Source organism: Hemitrygon akajei, chromosome 7, assembly GCF_048418815.1.
Source record: "Hemitrygon akajei chromosome 7, sHemAka1.3, whole genome shotgun sequence".
Classification (NCBI taxonomy): Eukaryota; Metazoa; Chordata; class Chondrichthyes; order Myliobatiformes; family Dasyatidae; genus Hemitrygon; species Hemitrygon akajei.
The window spans coordinates 2,357,523-2,377,705 of record NC_133130.1 but is presented as its reverse complement, the minus strand read 5'-3'; the positions used below and the strand labels follow the sequence as shown (position 1 = coordinate 2,377,705).

Genomic DNA, 20,183 nt, shown 5'->3' with positions numbered 1-20,183 from the left:
CTGTGTTTGTCCAGCATTTTGTGTGTGTTGCTCATGTTGCAGTCTCTCTTTACATATTCTGTTACAATTGTTTGATATTTTTTGTTTAGGCAGAGGATAAGCAGAGGGCATAAATTAAGGCCAGAGTGTAGAAGCTTGATTGTGTTGCGTTAAGAATTTTATTGTGGGCCAGAGAACGTGGGAAACCAAACTGAACTGGGATGCAGACACTTGAAATATGATGTGATGAGGACAGCAACTTAGCTTAAATAATGGCAGAAATGAGCATTAATGTACACTGCTGTTGACCCTCTGGGACATAGGTCACCGACAACCGCTCACCAGAGTCCTCTTTCCTGGGCCGGTCTTTCAAGTTGTGCCCAGGTGTGGCCCTTCCTCAAAGATTCTTCCTCTCCCATGGATGAGGTCTGTTGAGCTTCTTTTGGCGTTCCTGTAGCACTGGGTTTTTACGAGATGGGGTTGCTAGCCCCATGTCCAACACCCTTCCTCTCTTAGCCCTGGGCTTTGGAGCAGTCACAGGTTCAGATGAAAAGGGGGAAATGGCTAAACCTTTCTCTGCAGGGTGTGGTTGGGATTTAAAGTTTATTGCTTGTAGACGTGGTGGAGGCAGGTTCAGTCGAGGCCAAGGAGCTGGGTAAATGTGTAAATGTACTGCGGTCCAGCCCTTTTGGTGCATGATATTATGCCTACTCTTAAGATCAATCCAACCCTTCCCTCCCACATAACCCTCGTTCTTCCGTCATCTCTGTGCCTCTTAAATGAACCTAATGTATCTGAGTCTGCTGCCGCCGGTGTTCAGGGCATTCCTCACACCCACCAATTTCTGTAAAGAACTTGCATCTGACATCTTTCCCCCCCATCACCTTAAAATTATGGCCCCTGGTGTATTAGCCATTTCTGCCCTGGGGGAGAAATTCTGACTGTCCACTTGATCAATGCCTCTTATCTCATACACCCGTCTCGTCTTCTGTCACTCCAAAGAGAAAGCCCCTTACTCACTCCATCTATCGTCATAAGACATACCCTCTAATTCAGGTTTAGTCCAGTATGTTAACTGTCCTCAACAAATGAGTTCACAGTGCAACACCACTTCACTGTGGCACACCGGCATGCCATTTGATCTCGTTGGTTGGTATTTGTGGTTGTCATTACTCATTGACACTTTCTGTTCTGTTCTCCCTTAATCATCACTACCACTTTGTCTCGGTGAGCTGATACAGGCACTTCCTATGCTACCGTGTAAAGTTTCTCCTGAGTTGTATGGTGTTGTCCATTGTGTTTAAACTGGCAGGAGAGTTTTTAAAGTGAAAGGACCATTGGATTAAGACATTTCCACTTTCTCAACTGGCTCCAGTGGTACAGGTGGTGATCACAACTTCCTTGGTTGCAGCGAATAACCATGACTGCTACTGTGCCTCATCGCGCCCTTTGCGCTCCACGGAGTGTTGCAGACCACCTTCCTGGCTGTTGGGTCTCTTCCCAATGTGCTGGAGCTGACTTTGCGTGCTAAGATGTCGCTATCTCACCAGAGTGTGAGGCTGCCGGCTCCCCTCACCTGAATTCTGTATGGCATGTTACTGATAGTGGCCTGCCTTGCCTCTGGAAATAACTTCTATATCCACCCTGTCAACCACACATGATTCTGGGTTTGAATGCAAGATTGGAAGATTAGCTTTTTGTCACGTGCTCTGAGGTGCAAACAAATCAGTTCATTACAACAATGCACAGAGGTGGGAAAGGAAAAGGTTAGGTGGTTTTGTGGGTGAACAATTTCTGTCTTTGGCTTGGTAAATTTGGGCAAGGGAGATGTACTGGCTTTGGAGGCAGAGCAGAGGATGTTCACAAGGTTGATTCCAGAGGTGAGGGGGTTAGCCTATTGGGAGAGTGAATCGTCTGGCAATATACTGGCTGGAACTAAAAAGAACGAGGGGATCTTGTGGAGCATATAAAATTATGAAAGGCATAATAATATAACATAATAACAAAAATTATAAATGGAACAATTGAAGCAGGAAAGTTGTTTCCACTGGTTAGTGAGACAAGAACTAGGGAATTGAGCCTCAAGATTCAGATCTGTTATACCCCCTAATTCTTCACAATTCCAGCGAGTGCATGCCCAGAGCCATCAGACGCTCCTCACAGGTTAACCCTTTAATTTCCTGTGTTTCAGAGAGAAGATCGTCAGCATGGAGTTCATGCGCAAGTATATCCACGTTGCGAAGATTGTCAAACCTGTGCTCACCGCAGAAGCAGCCAACTACATTGCGGAGGAGTACTCCAGCCTGCGCAGCCAGGACCAGATGAGTTCCGATGTGGCTCGGGTGTGTGAGCTTTGTAGAGATTCCTCCTCAGTTTCTCGTTCCCATTCTGTTTGGTTACCAGTCACTGTTTCCTCCGGGAGATCCAGTTATCTAGTGTGATTACATAATAGGAGTAGGCGACTCGACTCAGAAGCCCGTCCCCTCATAGAACAGTACAGCAGAGTGCAGACCCTTCAGCCCGTGATATTGGGCCAGCCTTTTAACCTACTTCAAGATAAATCTAGCCCTTTGCTCATACATGGAACCCCCCCCCATACTTCCTCCAGTCATCAAATTATGCTTGCTTGTATTAGTCATTTCTATCCTGGGGGGAAAAGTCTCTGGCTGTCCAATGAATCTAAGCTTCATTGTCATGTACACTCCTCTATGGAGTCATCCCTCAACCTTTTCACAGGACCCGTTCCTCGAGATTCGCAGGATTTGTGGTGCTTCTGATATGCTGCCCTTCCACTGCTGAATTAGGGCAGTTCTTGTTCCAAACCTACCCCGGCACCTTTCTTCGTTACATCAGCAACTGTACTTGACACTGTCTCCTACACAGCGTGTAACCCATGGATTCTATCACCCTCACTGATCTCACATCCACAGCTACCTAGACAACACCACCTCCCAGCCTGTCTCTTGTAACTATGTTATAGAACATAGGACAGTGTAGGCCCTTTAGCCCACAGTGTGGTGCTAACCTTTTAACCTATTCCAAGATCAATCCCTCCTTCGTAGTCTTCTCAACATTTACTGTCTACCCTTCCATTCACCATGTCAGCTGCATGTGTTTGTAAGGAATCAGATTTGTTTATTGTCACCAACCAGTGTAAATTTTGCAGCAGCAGTACAATGCAATACATTTTTTGAAATCACTATATTGTAAGTTAAATTAGAAATACATAAAAATAGAGTAAAAAGAAAGCGCAGTTGGGGTAAGGTGGGGTGGCTCCTCTGGAACTCTCTCCAGTGTCAGTACATACTTTGTCAGATAAGGGGCCCAAAACTGATCTCAATACTCCAGGTGTGTTCTGATCAATGCTTTATAAATCGTGAGCTTTAGAGAGTCCTCATCGGAGGTTCAGAGGTGTCAGCGTGACTTGCTTGCTTTTATATTTTGGTTTCCTCCTGTAGTCAGTGCACTATTGTGGACTGTGTAAAGTAATGCATTTTGTGCATGCCATGTTGTTCAGTCTGGCTGCTCCTCACCTTGGTGATCAGCAGTGAATTTCTACCAAGGACGGAGGATTTTTTAACGAGCAGTGTCTTTCCTCTCCCACCACACTTTCCACTTAGACTTCACCGGTCACTGCCCGAAGTCTGGAGACCTTGATCAGATTGTCTACTGCGCACGCGAAAGCTCGGATGAGCAAATCCATCGACCTCCAAGATGCTGAAGCCGCTGTTGAACTGGTTCAGTTTGCTTACTTCAAGAAGGTAAAGGCTTGTGAGCATTTGTGTTTGTCCAAGTGCGTTCCTAACAAATTCTTTCATAAGATCTTTATAAATGACTTGGATGAGCAAGTGAAAGGGTGTGTGTCTAAGTTTGTAGCTGACACCAAGTTTGGAGTTGTGGATAGTGTAGAAGGTTACCATAGATTACAACAGGACATTGACAGGATGCAGAGCCTGGCTGGGAAGTGGCAGATTGAGTTTGACCCGAAACTCCATTTAGTACTGTGGAGCTTAGGAGAGTCGGGGGGGATTTGACAGAGGTGTACAAAATTATTATGAGTATAATGCGAGCAGGATTTTTCCACTGAGGTTGTGTGAGACTAGAGGTTATGGCTGAAAGGTGAAATGTTTAAGAGGAACATGATGAGGGATCTTCACTCCAGAGTGAGTGTGGAATGATGAGCTGCCAGAGGAAGTGGTTGATGTGAGCTTGATCACAACATTTGAGCGAAATTTGGGTAGATACATGGTAGGGATATGGTCTGGGCAAAGGTCAATGGGAAGGCAGATTAATATTTTGGCATGGACTAGATGGGCTGAATGGCCTGTTTCTGTGTTGTAGTGTTCTATGACTATGGAAAATTGTAAGTGCTTTTCTTTAGTTGCTTGAATTTGAAGGCTGAGGAGAAAGTTAGTAGCAGGATTCTTAGTGTGGAGGGACAGAGGAATCTCGGGGTCCGTGTCTATAGATCTCTTAAAGTTGCCACACAAGTTGGTGGAATTGTTAAGAAGGTGCATGGTGTTTTGGCCTTCATTAGTTGAGGGAGTGAGTTCAGAAGGCCTGAGGTAATGTTACAGCTCTATAAAACACTGGTTTGACCACACGCCGACTACTGTGTTCGGTTCTTTGCCTCTTTCTTGGAATGATGTGGAGCTTTAGAGGTGTCATCCATTCACCTGGATTAGAGACCATATTTTATGAGGAGTGGTTAAATTAGCTGGGTTGTTTCTCTTTGGAGTGAAGGAGAGGTGACTTGATAGAGACGTTCAAGATGATAAGTGGTGCAGATTGAGTGGACAGCCAGAGTGGAAATTCTAATACAAGGATACATAATTTTAAAGAGATTAAAAGAAAGTATAGGCTGGATGTCAGAGGCAGGTTTTTTAAGAGCTTGGGAGGTGGCAGATATAGTAGAAACATGTTGGAAACTCTTTAGATATGCACACGGATGACAGAAAAGTGTAGGAGGGGAGGACAAGATTGATCTTAAGAGTAGGTTAAATGGTGGCACAGCATCATGGGCTGAGGTATGTTCTATCAGCCGATGGTAGAAACGGCTTTCAGCTGCAGAGCACGTGTGTCCTAAGCCTGGTGTGAAAACAACTGGCAGCTTTCTCTTTGTAGCAATCTGCTGGTACCACACTTATTTTGCTTTTTGTTTTACTGTTTGCCTGGCTGAAAAAATTGAGAGAATCTCAATTCCTAAGTGAACATGTGACCATGTGCAAATGTGTCAACTAATGCAACATGCACAGAGTGTTGGAGGAGCTCTGAAGGTCAGGCAGCATCTATAGAGAGGAGTAAACAGTTGGAGAAGCAACAACTCGTATTCTGTCTGGGTAGCCTCCAACCTGATGACATAAGTAATCAGCTTCTCTAACTTCCAGTAATTTCTCACCCCTCCCCTTCTCTTTCCATTCCCCATTCTGGCTCCCTTTTTATTCCATCTCTTACCTGTCCATCACTCCCTCTGGTTTCTTCCCTCCACTTAATTACATGTCCACTGTACCCTGCATCAGATTCCTCCTTCAGCCCTTGCCGATAGTATATTCCATCTGCCCCTTTGATCAGGAGGGTAGGCAAAGTCCTCTATTAGACCCTCCACTTCAAACCTACCTGGCCCTCCACCTATTTTCATATTATCCGCATAGTTTGCAACAAAGCCACCTATTCTGTTATCCAAGACATTGACGTACAACATAGAGAGGCTGGGAGCTTGCTTTATCCCCAACCCACCCACCCATTCAAAGTACATTTGGTTAACAAAGTATGTATGCAGTATACAACTGGGAGATTCGTATTCTCCACAAACAGCCACGAAACAAAGAAAACCATGGAACATGTTCAAAGAAACACCCCCACCAGCCACGCAAATGGTGACTAGAACGAATGAGCGAAAACAGAATATAAAAGCAAAAATCGAGGGAGTCCATATTCAGTACAGTTCAGTGTTCAGTACCTGTAGGCCACCCAGATTCAAAGTTGCCCAAAATAGCAACAGGGAAAGGAGCTAGAGTAACCTTACTCCTCAGCTCGCTTCAGCCATTACCCCTTCCCCTCACCCCCCCCCCCACCCCACCTTCTGGCTCTACTCCCTTTCCAGTGTTGAAGCAACTGTTCATTCAGCCTGACTGCTGAATTCCTCCAGCATTTTGTGTGTGATGCTGTGGATTTCCAGCATTTGCAAAACCTATTGTGTTTGTGTGTTGGGGCTGTTTCCCGCAAGCAGATGCCTCATTAATCATTGCAACGAAGTAGAGCTTCCAAGAACAGCTGCACACGTTGGTGAGGTGGCAGGCATCTCCAGTAAGCCAGACTTCCACCTACCTTATCATAAGCTCTCTGATACAAAGGAGCTAAACACATTACCAGTGGCACAGAACACGAGTAGCACATACGGTCATGATTGCAGAAAAGCATAGTCTATCCTGTAAAAGCCACCCGATTCCCATAAACCTAACCCTGGTCTATGGTGTGCAGGTTTTGGAGAGACAGAAGAAACCACGCAAAGATGAGAGTGACGTGGAGACAGAGGAAGAGGAGGTGACCCAGGATGACGGCGACAGCAAGAAGAGGTAAAGATCCCACTGATGCGGGCTGGCACCTGGTTCTGTGTTGTGTATCGGTTTTCCATTTGGGGGCCCGTGCAGTGACTGTGAGTGAGATTGCCGTTGGGTATTTGATGCGGAAGTGCATCACGGTAGCAGGCACGTCTGGCTCAGCGAGCCTGTGCTGCCCAACCAGAGGTTAGCTTTATTTGTCACGCTTACATTGAAATGTGTTTGTGTTAGCGACCAGCTCAGCCCGAGGAGTGTCACCGTGTTTCCCGCACCGACATGGCGTGCTCTGGGAGGAAACCTGAGCACTCTGAGGAAATTCGGACAGAGATGGGGAGGACGTGCAAACTGATTGGTGATTGCTGGTGTTGTTCTGCCCGTATCTCACGGTGTGATCAGTGGGAATAAACCTGTTTTTGATCCTGATTCTTTGCACACTCAGAAGGAAGCCGCAGTCGAAGGGTGGTGAAGGCAGGAAGAGGAGACGGGAGCTGGGCGAGGGTGAGCAGTACGACCCCTACGACTTCAGTGACGTTGAGGAGGAGATTCCAGACAGTGAGTCCTCATTTCTTATCCTGTCACTAACTTCCTAAAGACTGCATAGGAGCAAGTGCCCTGTGAAAGGCAGACTTGAGACCGAGTCGCTACCATTCGTCACAGTCACTTGACCTGGGTGTTTAAGGTGAATTCACCAAATTAAGGGCTTCCTGTTGCTGAATGAGAGTCTACACGGCCAGAGCCGCACAATACACCTCGGAAACGAAGGCAAGATTTCGATTTAATTTCCTTTTAAGATCTGCTTTATTATCAACGTGTACCTACAGTGAAATGCGTTGTTTGTGTCAGCGACCTACGCGGACCGAGGGTGAGCCCACAAGGGTGCCTGTGCTTCAGCCCCCGCGTAGCATGCCACAACCCAGTAACCCTTGCACGTACTTCTTTGGAATGTAGGACGAAACCCAAGCGGTATGACCTCTGGAGAACACAATCGATGTCCAACGCGTCACTGGTACCAGGCTACCTGCCGTCGAGGGTACCCCCCCCTCCCCCCCCCGGGAGTTTTCATATTATTGTTTTACAACATTGAATCGCAGTGGATTTTGACACTGATCAACAGACAAAAGTCTCTTTTGTGTCAGTGTGGGGAAAAAAGTGATCTGTTAATTACAAGTATAAAAATAATTGATTATATAAGTATTCACACACCCCTCTTCCCCCCCCCCCCCCCCCCATATGACACATCTAATCATCACTGGTGCAGCCAATTGTTTTTAGAAATCACATGGAGATCACTGTGCTGTTGAGGTGTTTCAATTGATTGTAGTGAAAATACACCTGTATCTGGAAGGTCCAACTGCCGGTGAGTCAGTTTAAAACTACACCATGAAGCAAAAAAAACACCCCAGGCAACTCTTAACTGTATAAGTCAGCTATGATGCAATGGTGGAGCAGACTCGATGGACTAAATGACCTAATCTTGTTCTGATATTTTGTGGTCTGATTCAGGCCGAATGGTAAAGTTCAGCCAGTCAGCTCTGGGAGTAGGATTCAGTTAAGCTTGTGCTATGATAGTGCTGTACATAGGTCTGGACTTTTAAGATCTGCTTTAGTTCGGATGTAGAACATTAATGTATGTGACTAAATTGGGGAAATAATCTGATTATTTTCTTTGCCCCTCAGCCCAGCCGCGCACTCCAAAGACCCCTGATGCAGGCGAGCGGATGGAACTCGGCGATGGAGCCACTGAAACTCTGCTAAGTGAAGAAAGGTCAGTCCATCTTGACACCACCTCTGGATCACAGATACTTTCATGTTCAAAATGGAGGATGTTTGGTTTTACCAGGGCCAACTTTCTGAACCGTGGGCAGTTGTGGGAGGGGTGAAGATGACTCTGGGTCTGGTTTGTCTATAGGCCCAGAGCCTGTGCTCTTTTAATGTAATATCACTTCTAGCCTGTAGATTGAGATTTTTGTGGAGGTGGCAAAGGACATTGATGAGGATAAGGCAGTGGATGTTATCTACATGGAATTTCATAAACATTTTATAAGCTCCCTCACAGTAGGTTTATTCAGGAGATAAAAACACAGGACATCCAGGATGAATTACAAGTTTAGATTCAGAACTGGTTTTGTCCATAGAAGGCAGTAGGCATTAAAAGCTTTTATTCTGGTTGTAGGTCCATGACCCAGTGGTATTCTACAAGGATCAGTATTAGGTTTCTGTAATATACAGTATATTAATAATTCGAATGAAAAATGTAGATAGGTGGACCACTTTCAGTGATCTGTACCCCAAGAACCCTCTGCACTTCACTGCTATCAAGGGGCCTAACTGTATATTGTATTTCATTTGACCTGCCCAAAGTGCAACACCTCGTGAGATGAGTCGGCCGAGTTTAAACTCCACATCTGACTTTAGTTTTTTCCCTCTCAAATTTCAGGGTGAGTTCAATCATATCATGATCACAGCTTTCTGAGGGTGCTTTCACCTTGAGCTCTCTAATCAAATCCAGTTCATTACACAACACCCAATCCAGAATAGCTGATCCCCTAGTGAGCTCAACCACAGCTGCCCTAAACCATCTTGTAAGCATTCTACAAATTCACTCCCTTGGGACCCAGCATGACCCTGACTTTCCCAGTCTGCTTCCATATTGGTATACTTGTACTGTGCACTTGTATTGCTACTCTGACGCTGTAATTTCCTTGGGATCAATACAAAATCCATCCATCTCTCTAGACTGAAATCCCCCATGACTATTGCAACATCATTCCAAATGCCCCATCTTCAGCCCTATCACTAGTTCTCATCCCCTTGCCAAATTGAACACTACGGCACAGAAAAAGGTCCTAGTCTGTACCAAACTGTTACCATTCCCTTTGACTGGCACGTGAACCATAGTCGTCCATACTCCTGTCTATGAATGAGGTGACCAAAACTGAACTGGATACTCCCAAGTATGGTTGAGTCAGAGTTTTATAGAGCTATGACATTACCTTGCAGGTTTTAAACTCAAAGCCCCTCCCTCCTTTTGCCGGAAGTCAGCTTGCTTGACTGTTTGAATTTATGGATTGCAGATTGTCTAGAGGAAAGTTGTGCAGCGGTCAACCACGAGTTGTATCCCTTGCCATCGGTTGTAGTCGGTGCTGAAGTACTTTCTGATTGCACTTGGGGCACATTCCTGTGAGTGGCTATAATGTTTTGTGGTCCTAATCCTATCTTTAATCCCGGCACAGGTTGAAGGCGTTCAAAGCTGCCCTGTTAGATGCATTCAAGGCTGTACATGCACAGTCCCTTGGAATGCAAACCCTGATGGCTTCAATCAACAAAGGAAACGAGGTCCCATTTTCCGAGGAGGAGGTGCAGGCTGCCCTTGACAAGATGCAGGAAGACAACCAGATTATGGTGTCAGATCAGATCATCTTCCTGATCTGAAGTAGTCAATTTCAACATGCGCCTCCTGTGCATCAGACGGATTTAAAAGCACAGTGGGGTGTGACTAAAGGACATGCTGACTGCTTAAATATTGACCTATTTTTTTATAGAAATTAGTTTTTCCTACCCTGTTGCAGCACTTCAAGATCTTGATCTCCATGTAGGTGTCCGGTAAATGTGTCCCCTGTGGTCTGCAGGGAGGGGGGGGGGGGATTTCCATTGGTTCAAGGAGGAAAACATTTTTTTTTTTATATACACAGCCTAATTTTTTCAGGGTTGCACTGCTGTATATTGCCTGAGTCATGAATCTTTGAGTTTGAGGGATTTCAGATTACACCTGCTGCCCGTCAGTACCCTGGGAAGTGTGGGTGGAGGGGACATAATTAGCTTGCCATGACACTGGAAGGGGTGGTCTACTGTTTTGAAAAGTAGGGAAATTATTCTTGGCCCATCATTCCTACTGGGACATTGTCTGCCAACAGAAGCTCACCAGAGTTCTGTGTCCTGGGTCAGTCTGTCAAGTTATCCCTGGCTGTAACCCATCCACAAAGATCCTCCCTCTCCTAGGGGTGTGGTCTTTGGAGCTCCTGTTGGCATTCTTGTAGCTCTGGGATTTTAACGTGATTGAGTTGCTTGCCCATGCCCCAACCCCCTTTTGCAGCTGGGCTTCAGGCTGCCTGTGGCAGAGGTGGGTAGGGAACTGGAAGGGTTAAACTCAGGATATACATCTCAACGAGTCCAAAGAGGTTGTCGAATTGTTGAAAGGGCTAAGTCATCAAAATGGCTCATCAATCCTGCTTAAAGGCTTCCTTCCGAAGATCCTCTAGGGGAGGTGTTGCAAGTTTCTTGCCTTGCTCCCGAGATAGTTTTAAATTCAGATAGTTCTGGCATGGTTGCTCCTTTGGTCCTCAGTGTCCCACTAATTCATGGCCCCTTTGAGTATCAAGTGCTACATCAACCAGTGACCAATGGGTGAAGGTCAAGGTTCAGTGGAGCAGTCCAGTGTGGCCCTTTGAGGTGGGTTTGGGCTCTACTGACAGCTGTTTGAAGTTTACAGCAGGCTCTTTTGAACTTCAGTGCGGTTAGTCCTGACATTGCAGGAGTGTCATTGCCAGTCAAGTTTCTGACTTCAGTGACCTTTTGAAGGCGCATGATCTTGCTCGTGTTAGGCAGTGCTTGGGTCCTCCCTTGTTGACCACCTCCTGGAATAACCGGTTTCCACAGAAAGGGGTAGCCAGCTGCAAAGTTGTATCATGCTGAAATTGTGTTACTGCTTGTGAAAAGGATTTTTGTAATAAAATTGAATTTGTTTACTCATTAAGCACACTCTTTCCACCAAAGAAACCCTTGTCTTCAGTTTCGATATGAGCCGTTCAGACTGAGATGAAGCTAGACGTGAGAATGTCGAACAAGAAGCATTTTATTTTCCAATACCAAGCATGCATCTGACCTTGTTTTTTGTTCTACTTTCTACATTCTGCTTGCGTTATGCTAATCGGTATTAGCTTGGTCTTCACTTCTTCTGTATTGTGTGGTTTCTGATGCAGAGTTTTCAAGTTGCAGGTTCTGTACTGAAGTCATAGTTTCATTGGAGACACATTTCAATGAGGAATAGAGGCTGAGATTTTCCACCAGTTTGAAGGAGAAAAAGGTCAGCCTGGTTTACTGTATCATAGTTCATACCTGCTTTCTAAGTCATGCTAATTTTCCTGATAAGGTGTGTCACAATCTCTTCAGTTTCTTACATCCCCACTACCAACTTCAGCTATCACATGCACAGCATGCCAGTATGTACATTTATTTCCAAACAAGACCATAAGATACCAGAGCAAATTAGGCCATTCAGCCCATTGTGTGTTCGCCACTATTCTATCACGGCTGATTTTAGTATCCCTCTTATCCCCATTCTCCTGCCTTCTCCCCATAACCTTTGACACCCCGATGAATCAAGAACCTATCAACCTCCAATTTAAATATACCCAATGACTTGGCCTCTACAATAGCAATGAATTCCAGATACACTACCCACTGGCTAAAGAAATTCCTCCTCATCTGTTCCAAAGGGACGTCCTTGTATTCTGAAGCACTGCCCTCTGATTCAAGACTCACTATCGGAAACATCCTTTTCACATCCACTCTGTCTAGTCTTTTCAACCTGTACTTTGAGAACATAGAACATTACGCTACAGGCCTTTTGGCCACAATGTTCAAAGTAAAATTATCATCAAAGTATATATGTCACCTTATACAACCCTAGATTAATTTACTTGCTGGCATACTTAATAAATCCATAATAGAATAATTTCCCCTTTGGCAGGGGTGCGTTTCGTCCCAAAACGTCGACTGACCTCTTTTCCTAGATGCTGCCTGGCCTGCTGAGGTCCTCCAGCATTTTGTGTGTGTTGCTCGGATCTCCAGCAGCTGCAGATTCTCTCTTATTTGTGAATGAATATTGAAACATGAGTAGAGTCCTTGAAAGTGAGTCCTTAGGTTGTGGGAACACTTCAGTGATGGGGTGAATGAAGTGAATGACCTCTTTGGTTCAAGAGGTCTGTTTGAGGGGAAATGCAATCGTGAACCCGGTGATGAGGCTTCTGTACCACCTTCCTGTTGGCAGCGAGAAGAGAGCATGTCCTGGGTGGTGGTCCCTGATGGGTGCTGCTTTCCTGTCGTTCAGTGGTGGGCAAGGCTTTACCCATGTTGGACTGGGCCTTATCCACTGCTTTTTGTAGGGTTTTCTGGTTAAGGGCATTGGTGTTTCCATACCAGTCTGTGATCATCATCATCATCAGGTGCCGTGCCCAGTTTGAGCTTTGACCACCATGGCCCACACACTCCTGTTTCAGGTCAAGTGGGTCAATTCATTGGTATTCATTTCCAGTTCTCCAGCTGCTGTCTCCAACATCATTTGTCTTTGCCTTCCTCTTGCTTTCTCCCCTTCAATCTTTCCCATAATTACCGTGCATTCTATCTCCTCTTTCCTAATCACATGTCCGATGAAGTTACGTGGCCTTTTCATGATCTCATACATTATTTCTCTTTTTGTGTTTGCTCTGTTCATGACATCCTCGTTGGATATTCATTCTGTCCATGGTATTCTTTGCATCCTCCTCAAAAACCACATCTCTGCTGCTTCAATTCGTGTCCTCATGTTACTAGATATTGTCCAACATTCTGAGCCATATAACATAACTGGATAAACGTAACATTTCAGTTCTCTGAGGCGGGTTGTCATGCCTAGTTTAGTGTTGGTTAGTACACTCTTCATTCTCGTAAAGGTGTCTTTTGCCATCCCTGTTCTTCTTCTGATGTCCATGTCACACCTGCCATCTGATGTCACCCAGCTTCCTAAGTAGCAAAAGTTCCGTACAGTCAGCCCTCCTTATCCACGGGGGATTGGTTCCGAGCCCCCCTGCTGATACCAAAAATCAAGGATGCTCAAGTCCCTTATTTAACCTGGCTCAGTGCGGTGGTCTTTGGGACCCAGCGGAGCCCCGGACTTTATTTAACATGATCAGTGCAGTGGACATTAGGACCTGGCGGTGCAGCTCTGAATCCGCAGTGTTTCTGTTCACGAAAATTATCACGATTAAAAATAAGGTGGAAGTAATAAAGCGATCGGAAAGAGGTGAAACGCCATCAGTCATTGGAAAAGTGTTAGGCTACAGTTGGTCAACGATCGGAACAATTTTAATGAAGCATGTGAAAGGCCCTGCCCCGATGAAAGCTACAATTATCACTAAGCAACACAATGGTTTAATTATTGAAATACGTATTTTTCTTGTGTTTTATATGCATAGAAAGGTAAAATATGTACTATATACTAAGAAAAACGTTTGACTAACTGACATTAAATAATACCGGATGTACCTGTTCGGACTTAGACTCAGGAACGGAACTCATTCATAACCCGGGGACTGCCTGTACTTTTAAGTCATTTCTAGATTACTTATAATACCTAATACAATGTAAATGCTATGTAAATAGTTGGTATACTGTATTGTTTAGGGAATAATGACAAGAAAAAATAGTCTGTACATGCTCATAACGAGTGCTGGAGAGAGAATTTCTGGGTTTTCCCGATCCACGGTTGGTTGAATCCATGCATGCGGAATCCGCAGATAAGGACGGCCGACTGTACTTGTTTTATGTCCTCCCCGTTTATTCTCAGCCTGCAGATAGGATTCTCCTTTTTGGATATCACCATACATTTTGTCTTTTTGCAATTGATGGATCGACCCATTTTTGCAATTTCTTCAACAACTATATCAATTAAGTTTTGTAGTTCTTCCTCCGTACTTGCAGTTAACACCGTGTCATCCGCATTTCTGAAATTATTGATGTTACACCGCCAACTTTGATTCCCAAGATGTCTCTTATTTTTTGTAATATTGCTTCACTGTATACATTAAACAAATCAGGGGGGAAAACACACCCTTGTCTAACGCCTCTCTTGATTTTCGTAAACTGACTCACTTCTCCATCTATTCTTACAGCGGCAGTTTGTTCCCAGTACAGATTTCTGATTAGGTGGAGGTCTTTCGAATCTAGATCTAGAGTTTCCTGTAATATTTCAAATAACTTATTGTGCTTCAACTTATCAAATGCTTTTGTGTAGTCGATAGAACAAACAAATCTTTTTGCACTTGAATAGCTCATTCTGATAGTATCCTTAACATCAATGTCGCATTTCTTGTACCTCTGTCTTTCACAAAACCACATTGTTCTTTACCTATTTCAGCCTGTATCTAGCTCTTGTCATCAAAATTCTTAGAAGCATCTTGGTGATATGACTCATTAAACGTATGCTCATATGTAATTCATATTCTATCGCTCCAGGTTTCTTAGGAAGAGTGATACAGCCAGTAAATGTACTCTCCACCACACATCTATAGAATTTGGTCAAAATTTTAGATGTCATGCCAGATCTTTGCAAGCTCGTTTCAGAGTTGCTAGCCCTCTCCATTTCTGATTCTCGGAGGACTGCTTGTGGACCTTTGGTTTTCTCCTCCTTCAATAATCTGTTCCTTGTCTTGCTGACATTGAGTAAGACGTGCTTGATGTGGCACCACTCAGCCAGATTTTCAAACTCTCACCTACATGCTGGTTTGTCACCACCTTTGATGACCCCAGTGCTGTCATCAGCGAACTTGAATGTGGCATTGGAGCTGTGCTTGGCCACACAGTCATAAGTGTTAATTGTGTAGAGTAGGGGACTTTGCGCACAGCCCTGTGATTCACCTGTGCTAATAGAGTTTGTGGATGAAATGTTGCTAATCTCAAGTGACTGGGGTCTACAAGTGAGGAAATCCAGGATCCAATTGCACCCACCACTCTGTGTGAAATACTTCCCCTCTGTACCTACTTCCAAGCACCTTAAAACTCTGTGCCCTTGTTAACCATTTCAGCCCTGGGGAACAGCCTCTGGCTAGCCACATGATCAATGCTTATGTCACCTGTGTTGCTTGATGAGAAGAGGTATTCAAGGCCTGCCACATCTGTTCAGCATCCTTCATTGTTTAGTCTGGAATTGCCATTTTGCCAGTGAGATGGTTTTCCAGAGGTTGTACCTGGACCTCGTGACATTCTTGGTCACCAGACTTGAATACATCTGAACAACAACACACGCAAAATGCTGGTGGAACACAGCAGGCCAGGCAGCATCTATAGAAGAAGCACTGTCGATGTTTCGGGTGGAGACCCTTCGTCAGGAAGGGTTGTTGTTTGAATTTCCAGCATCTGCAGATTTCCTCGTCTTTGATTACATCTGATCTGGCCCTCAGCAGATTGTGGATCTCATGGTTCATCCAGGGCTTCTGGTTGCTGAAGGCTGATTTTGTGGGGACACACTTATCTACAATTGTTTTAGTAAAGACTTAAAAGCTCTGGTATATTCCTTCAAGGGTTCTTCAATATGACCCAGTCCACCGACTCGAAGCAATCCTGTGATGATCTCTTTATTTTTCTAATCTCTGGAACCGTGCTCTTCAGCCTCTGCCTGTATTCAGGTAGGACAACAGCTGAGTGATCAGATTTCCCTGAATGTGGTCTGGGTATGGAACAGTAGGCATTCCTTGTCTTGTGTGTTAGGCCCTCTGGTGCTGCAGGTTATATACTGATGATAAATGGGCAGGGATTTCTTCAAACAAGCCTAATTGAAATGATTTAAAATGCATTGGGATGGAGTCTGTTTTGTTTGGTGATGGTATTATGCAGAATCTCAAACATTGATTATAATTGGCTTCTGGTGGTATATAAACTCTGGTGAGGATCACAGATGAAAACTCACTACGTAAATAAACCTGCAGGAAAGCGAGTTTGACGAAACTGCCTCATTGGAGTACTACCAAGAGTTTATCATGAAACTTACACCTCTGCCATTTGCCTTTTCAAAATCAGCAGTTCGCGCCATCCCTTTGGGCAGCTTGCTTTATCCGGCAGGCTGGGAGTAGGTAAGCCATGTATCGGTTAAACATAAAACACATGCTGATCTTTTAAACTACTCTTAAGATGACTTACCTTCTACATAACCCACCATTTATCTATCATCCATCTTTCAATTTGAGTTTTTAAAACATCCCTAATATATCTGCCTCTACCGCCACCTGTGGCAGTGTCTTTCATTCAGATTCAGATTCATTGTCATTTAGAAACCACAAATGCAATGCAGTTAAAAAATGAGACAACATTCCCCAGAATGATATCACAAAAGCATATGACAAAACAGACTACACCAGAAAATCCACGTAACATTTGGCAATCCCCAATCCAGAGTCCGGAGAGGCTGCTGCGTATTAATATCACGCTACTGTCTAGCGCGTTCCCCGGAAAGGAGCTCCAAATCCACTAGACAAAAACAAGACCGAAAACTAAAGGTACAAGACCTGCACAAAACCACATAGTTACAACAGTGCAAACAATAGCATAATTGATAAAAAAAAAGACTATGGGCACAGTAAAAATAGTCCAAGATGTTAAAGGACTGTAAGTTCAAAAGAAATCACCACAGTTTCCACAAGTCCCCAGGGTCCCGACAGACTCGCCATCCCAAGCTGGCGGCAGAAGGGAGTACCCCCCCCCCCCCCCCCCACTATGGACTTCCAAGGTGCCGCCTGACTCAGCCTCGCAGATGCAGCACACACCGAAAGCGACCTGAGTCCGTCAAACCTCCGAGCCGACGACCATCCCCTCCGGCTCAGTTTCTCTGAGCTCCATCCTCTGCCGAGCATATTAAGATGGCCCAGCCAACGGCCATAGGCAACGCGACCCCGAGGACTGGGGGCCTGTTCTTCCCAGCAGAGTCCCAGACCTCTCAGCAGCAGCAGCCATGAAGAAGGTCTTCCTTACACCCATCATTCTCTTTGTAAATAATCTACCTATACTTTTGTCCAATCAGAATCAGGGTTAATATCACGGCGTTGGGATATTTATGATCTCCTTAAATGATTAGCCTTTTCCGCCCTGTGGGGGGGGGGGGGGGGGAAGGTCTGTCCACTCGATCTATGCCTTTTATAATCATGTATACCTCTAACATCACCACTCATCCTCCATTTCAAAGTGAAAAGCGCTAGCCTGCTCAATCTATCCTCATAAGACATGCTCTCTAATCCAGACTGCATCTCTCTACCCTCTAAAGTTAGAGATAAAGATATCTCTAAAACTTTTAAAATAGTATGAGATAAATGATCGTACAAAAAGATTACTTGTACATGCAACCTCAACCAACTCTGCCTATTTCCCCCAAGCGTCCTTGCTTGCTGGCTTTCGTGTAGTTCCTATAGAATCAGACTGTTTATAAAGAGCAGCGACAGTGTTAGTAATTGTTGACCATTGCACCAGATTAACAGCAGTCAGTGAGTAGCAACTTCATGCAACATGACAACCTTATGAGAACGACTATGCATGCAACACTGACGTCGAGTCGTGCACCAGATTGAGACAGCAGCTGCTCTACGATAGGTGAAGGGTTAAGCTGCTCACATAGTTAAACTTTGAGTTTAGTTTGGCAAAGTAACGGTGAGAGCCCTTGATGTAGTGATGGAGCCTCGAGCTTTGCTTGGGAATATTAAACATCAGAACTTCGACATTGTCACTTAAGGGCATGAGATGGTCGCAAAAAAGATGTAATCAATATAACGAGATTCTGCAGATGCTGGAAATCCTGTGTCCTGATGAAATGACTGTTTATTCCATTTCATAGATGTTGTCCAACTTGTTAAGTTTCTCCGGCATTTTGTGTATGCTGCACTAAAAGGATCTAGATGGTGGTGGTTAGATCGTAGAGTCAGAGTCCTAGGAAAGTGCAGCACAGAAACAGGCCCTTGGGCCCATCTGGATGTCTCAGAAAGGCAGCGTCCATTATTAAGGACCTCCAGCACCCAGGGCATGCCCTTTTCTCACTGTTACCATCAGGTAGGAGGGACAGAATCCTGAAGGCACACACTCAACGATTCAGGAACAGCTGCTTCCCCTCTGCCATCCGATTCCTAAATGGACACTGAAGCTTTGGACACTACCTCACTTTTTAAATGTACATTATTTTTGCACATTTTTAATAATTATTCAATATACGTAATTGATTTACTTGTTTATTATTTTTTATTTATTTTTTTCTCTGCTATATTATCTATTGCTGCTGCTAAGTTAATAAATTTCACATCACATGCCGGAGATAATAAACCTGATTCTGATTCTGAAATCAAACTGACACGCACCATTTGCGCTGGCAGCTCACTCCACACTCACCACCCTCTGAAGACGTTTCCCCTCGTCTTCTGCTTAAACTTTTCACCTTTCATTCTTAACCCATAATCTGTATTTGTAGTCAGTGGAAAAGCATGCTTGTGTTTACCCTATTCATAACGCTTGTATATCTATCAAGTCTTTTCTCAATTTTCTATGTTCTAAAGAATAAAGACCTACCCCGGTCAATCTTTCCATATAACTCGAGTCCTCCAGACCCGGCAACATCCTTGTAAATTTTCTCTCTGCTCCTTCAACCTCATTTCTACCTTGACGGTCTAAGATGCCAACTTCTACAGAGAAAGGATCCGTATGCTCCACGACAGCTGGACTAAGTATATAAATGTAGGAAAAATTAATGTGCTGGGTTTTCTAAAATTGACTCCTTCAATCACCCCTCGTGTATGAACAAAACTGCATACAATACTCCCAAGTTAGGTCTCATTGTCTTACAGAAGTTCAACATAACATCCCATCTCTTGTACTCAATACATGATTTACGAAGGCCAAAATGCCAAAAGCTTTCTTTAGGATCCTATCTACCTTTGACACCACTTTAAAAGAATTGTGGATCTGTATTCCAGGTCTTTGTTCTATCACACTCCTCAGTGCCCTACCATTCACTGTGAAACCTACCCTGTTGAAGGGCAACACCTGACGCTTGTCTGCATTCGATTCGATCTGCCACCTTTCCAGCTGGTCCAGATCCCTGTGCAAGCCATGGTAGTCTAACTTGCTGTCCACTGCACCTTCAATCTTGATGACTGGGCAGATCCAATAAATGGTATAATGTAGGGAAATTGGGTTTGGATTATTGCAGTCACACACCTAGGTACAGTGTAAACTGTTTATTCCCCTCCATAGATAGTGCCTGACTTGCTGAGTTCCTCCAGTATTTTGTCTGTGTAGCTAGTCTAGTCCACTGTTTGTACAGATTTCTTGCACTGTATTGGGGTAGTGCAAGGTAAAGTGATTAAGAATGCAGAATAAAGTGTAACACAGAGAGAGTTCATTGCAGATTGACAATAATGTGCAAATCATAATGAAGTAGACTGTGAGGTCAAGAGTCCATCTTATCATACCAGGGAACAATTTAATAATCTAACATCAGGGAAGGGGGAGGGCAGCAGGGAAGTATGCTTTTTTTTAGAGAGAGTCCGGTCCTTGGAACTGTGCTGTCTGGCAACCCCCAGTTTAACCCTATCCTAATCATGGGACAATTTACAACGATAAACTGGTATGTCTTTGGGTTGTGGGAGGAAGCCAGAACACATGGAGGAAACTCACACATTCCACAGGGAGGATGTACAAACACCTTGAGGATGACGTCGGAATTGAACTCTTAACAGTGTCGTGCTAACCGCTATGCTACTGTGACGTTGAATCTGGCCTCTACACACCATGCATGTAAGATTCAGGATTGCTTAATTTCATTTCCATACTCGTATGGCAAGAATTTAAAAAAAAATT

At 44.4% G+C, this 20,183-nt stretch overlaps 1 protein-coding gene across 1 annotated transcript in view; it reads left to right on the top strand.

Annotated features, from left to right (window-relative positions):
* The window catches only part of mcm3 (minichromosome maintenance complex component 3), a 73,080-nt gene extending 61,672 nt beyond the window's left edge, over window positions 1-11,408 (top strand). Inside the window, exons 12-17 of the mRNA XM_073050296.1 lie at window positions 2,171-2,321; window positions 3,600-3,740; window positions 6,460-6,554; window positions 6,979-7,091; window positions 8,217-8,304; window positions 9,773-11,408. Of these exons, the coding sequence (XP_072906397.1) occupies window positions 2,171-2,321; window positions 3,600-3,740; window positions 6,460-6,554; window positions 6,979-7,091; window positions 8,217-8,304; window positions 9,773-9,971 (787 nt within the window). The 3' untranslated portion in view covers window positions 9,972-11,408. The remainder of the gene's footprint in view (window positions 1-2,170; window positions 2,322-3,599; window positions 3,741-6,459; window positions 6,555-6,978; window positions 7,092-8,216; window positions 8,305-9,772) is intronic.
* Window positions 11,409-20,183: the final 8,775 nt, after the last annotated feature.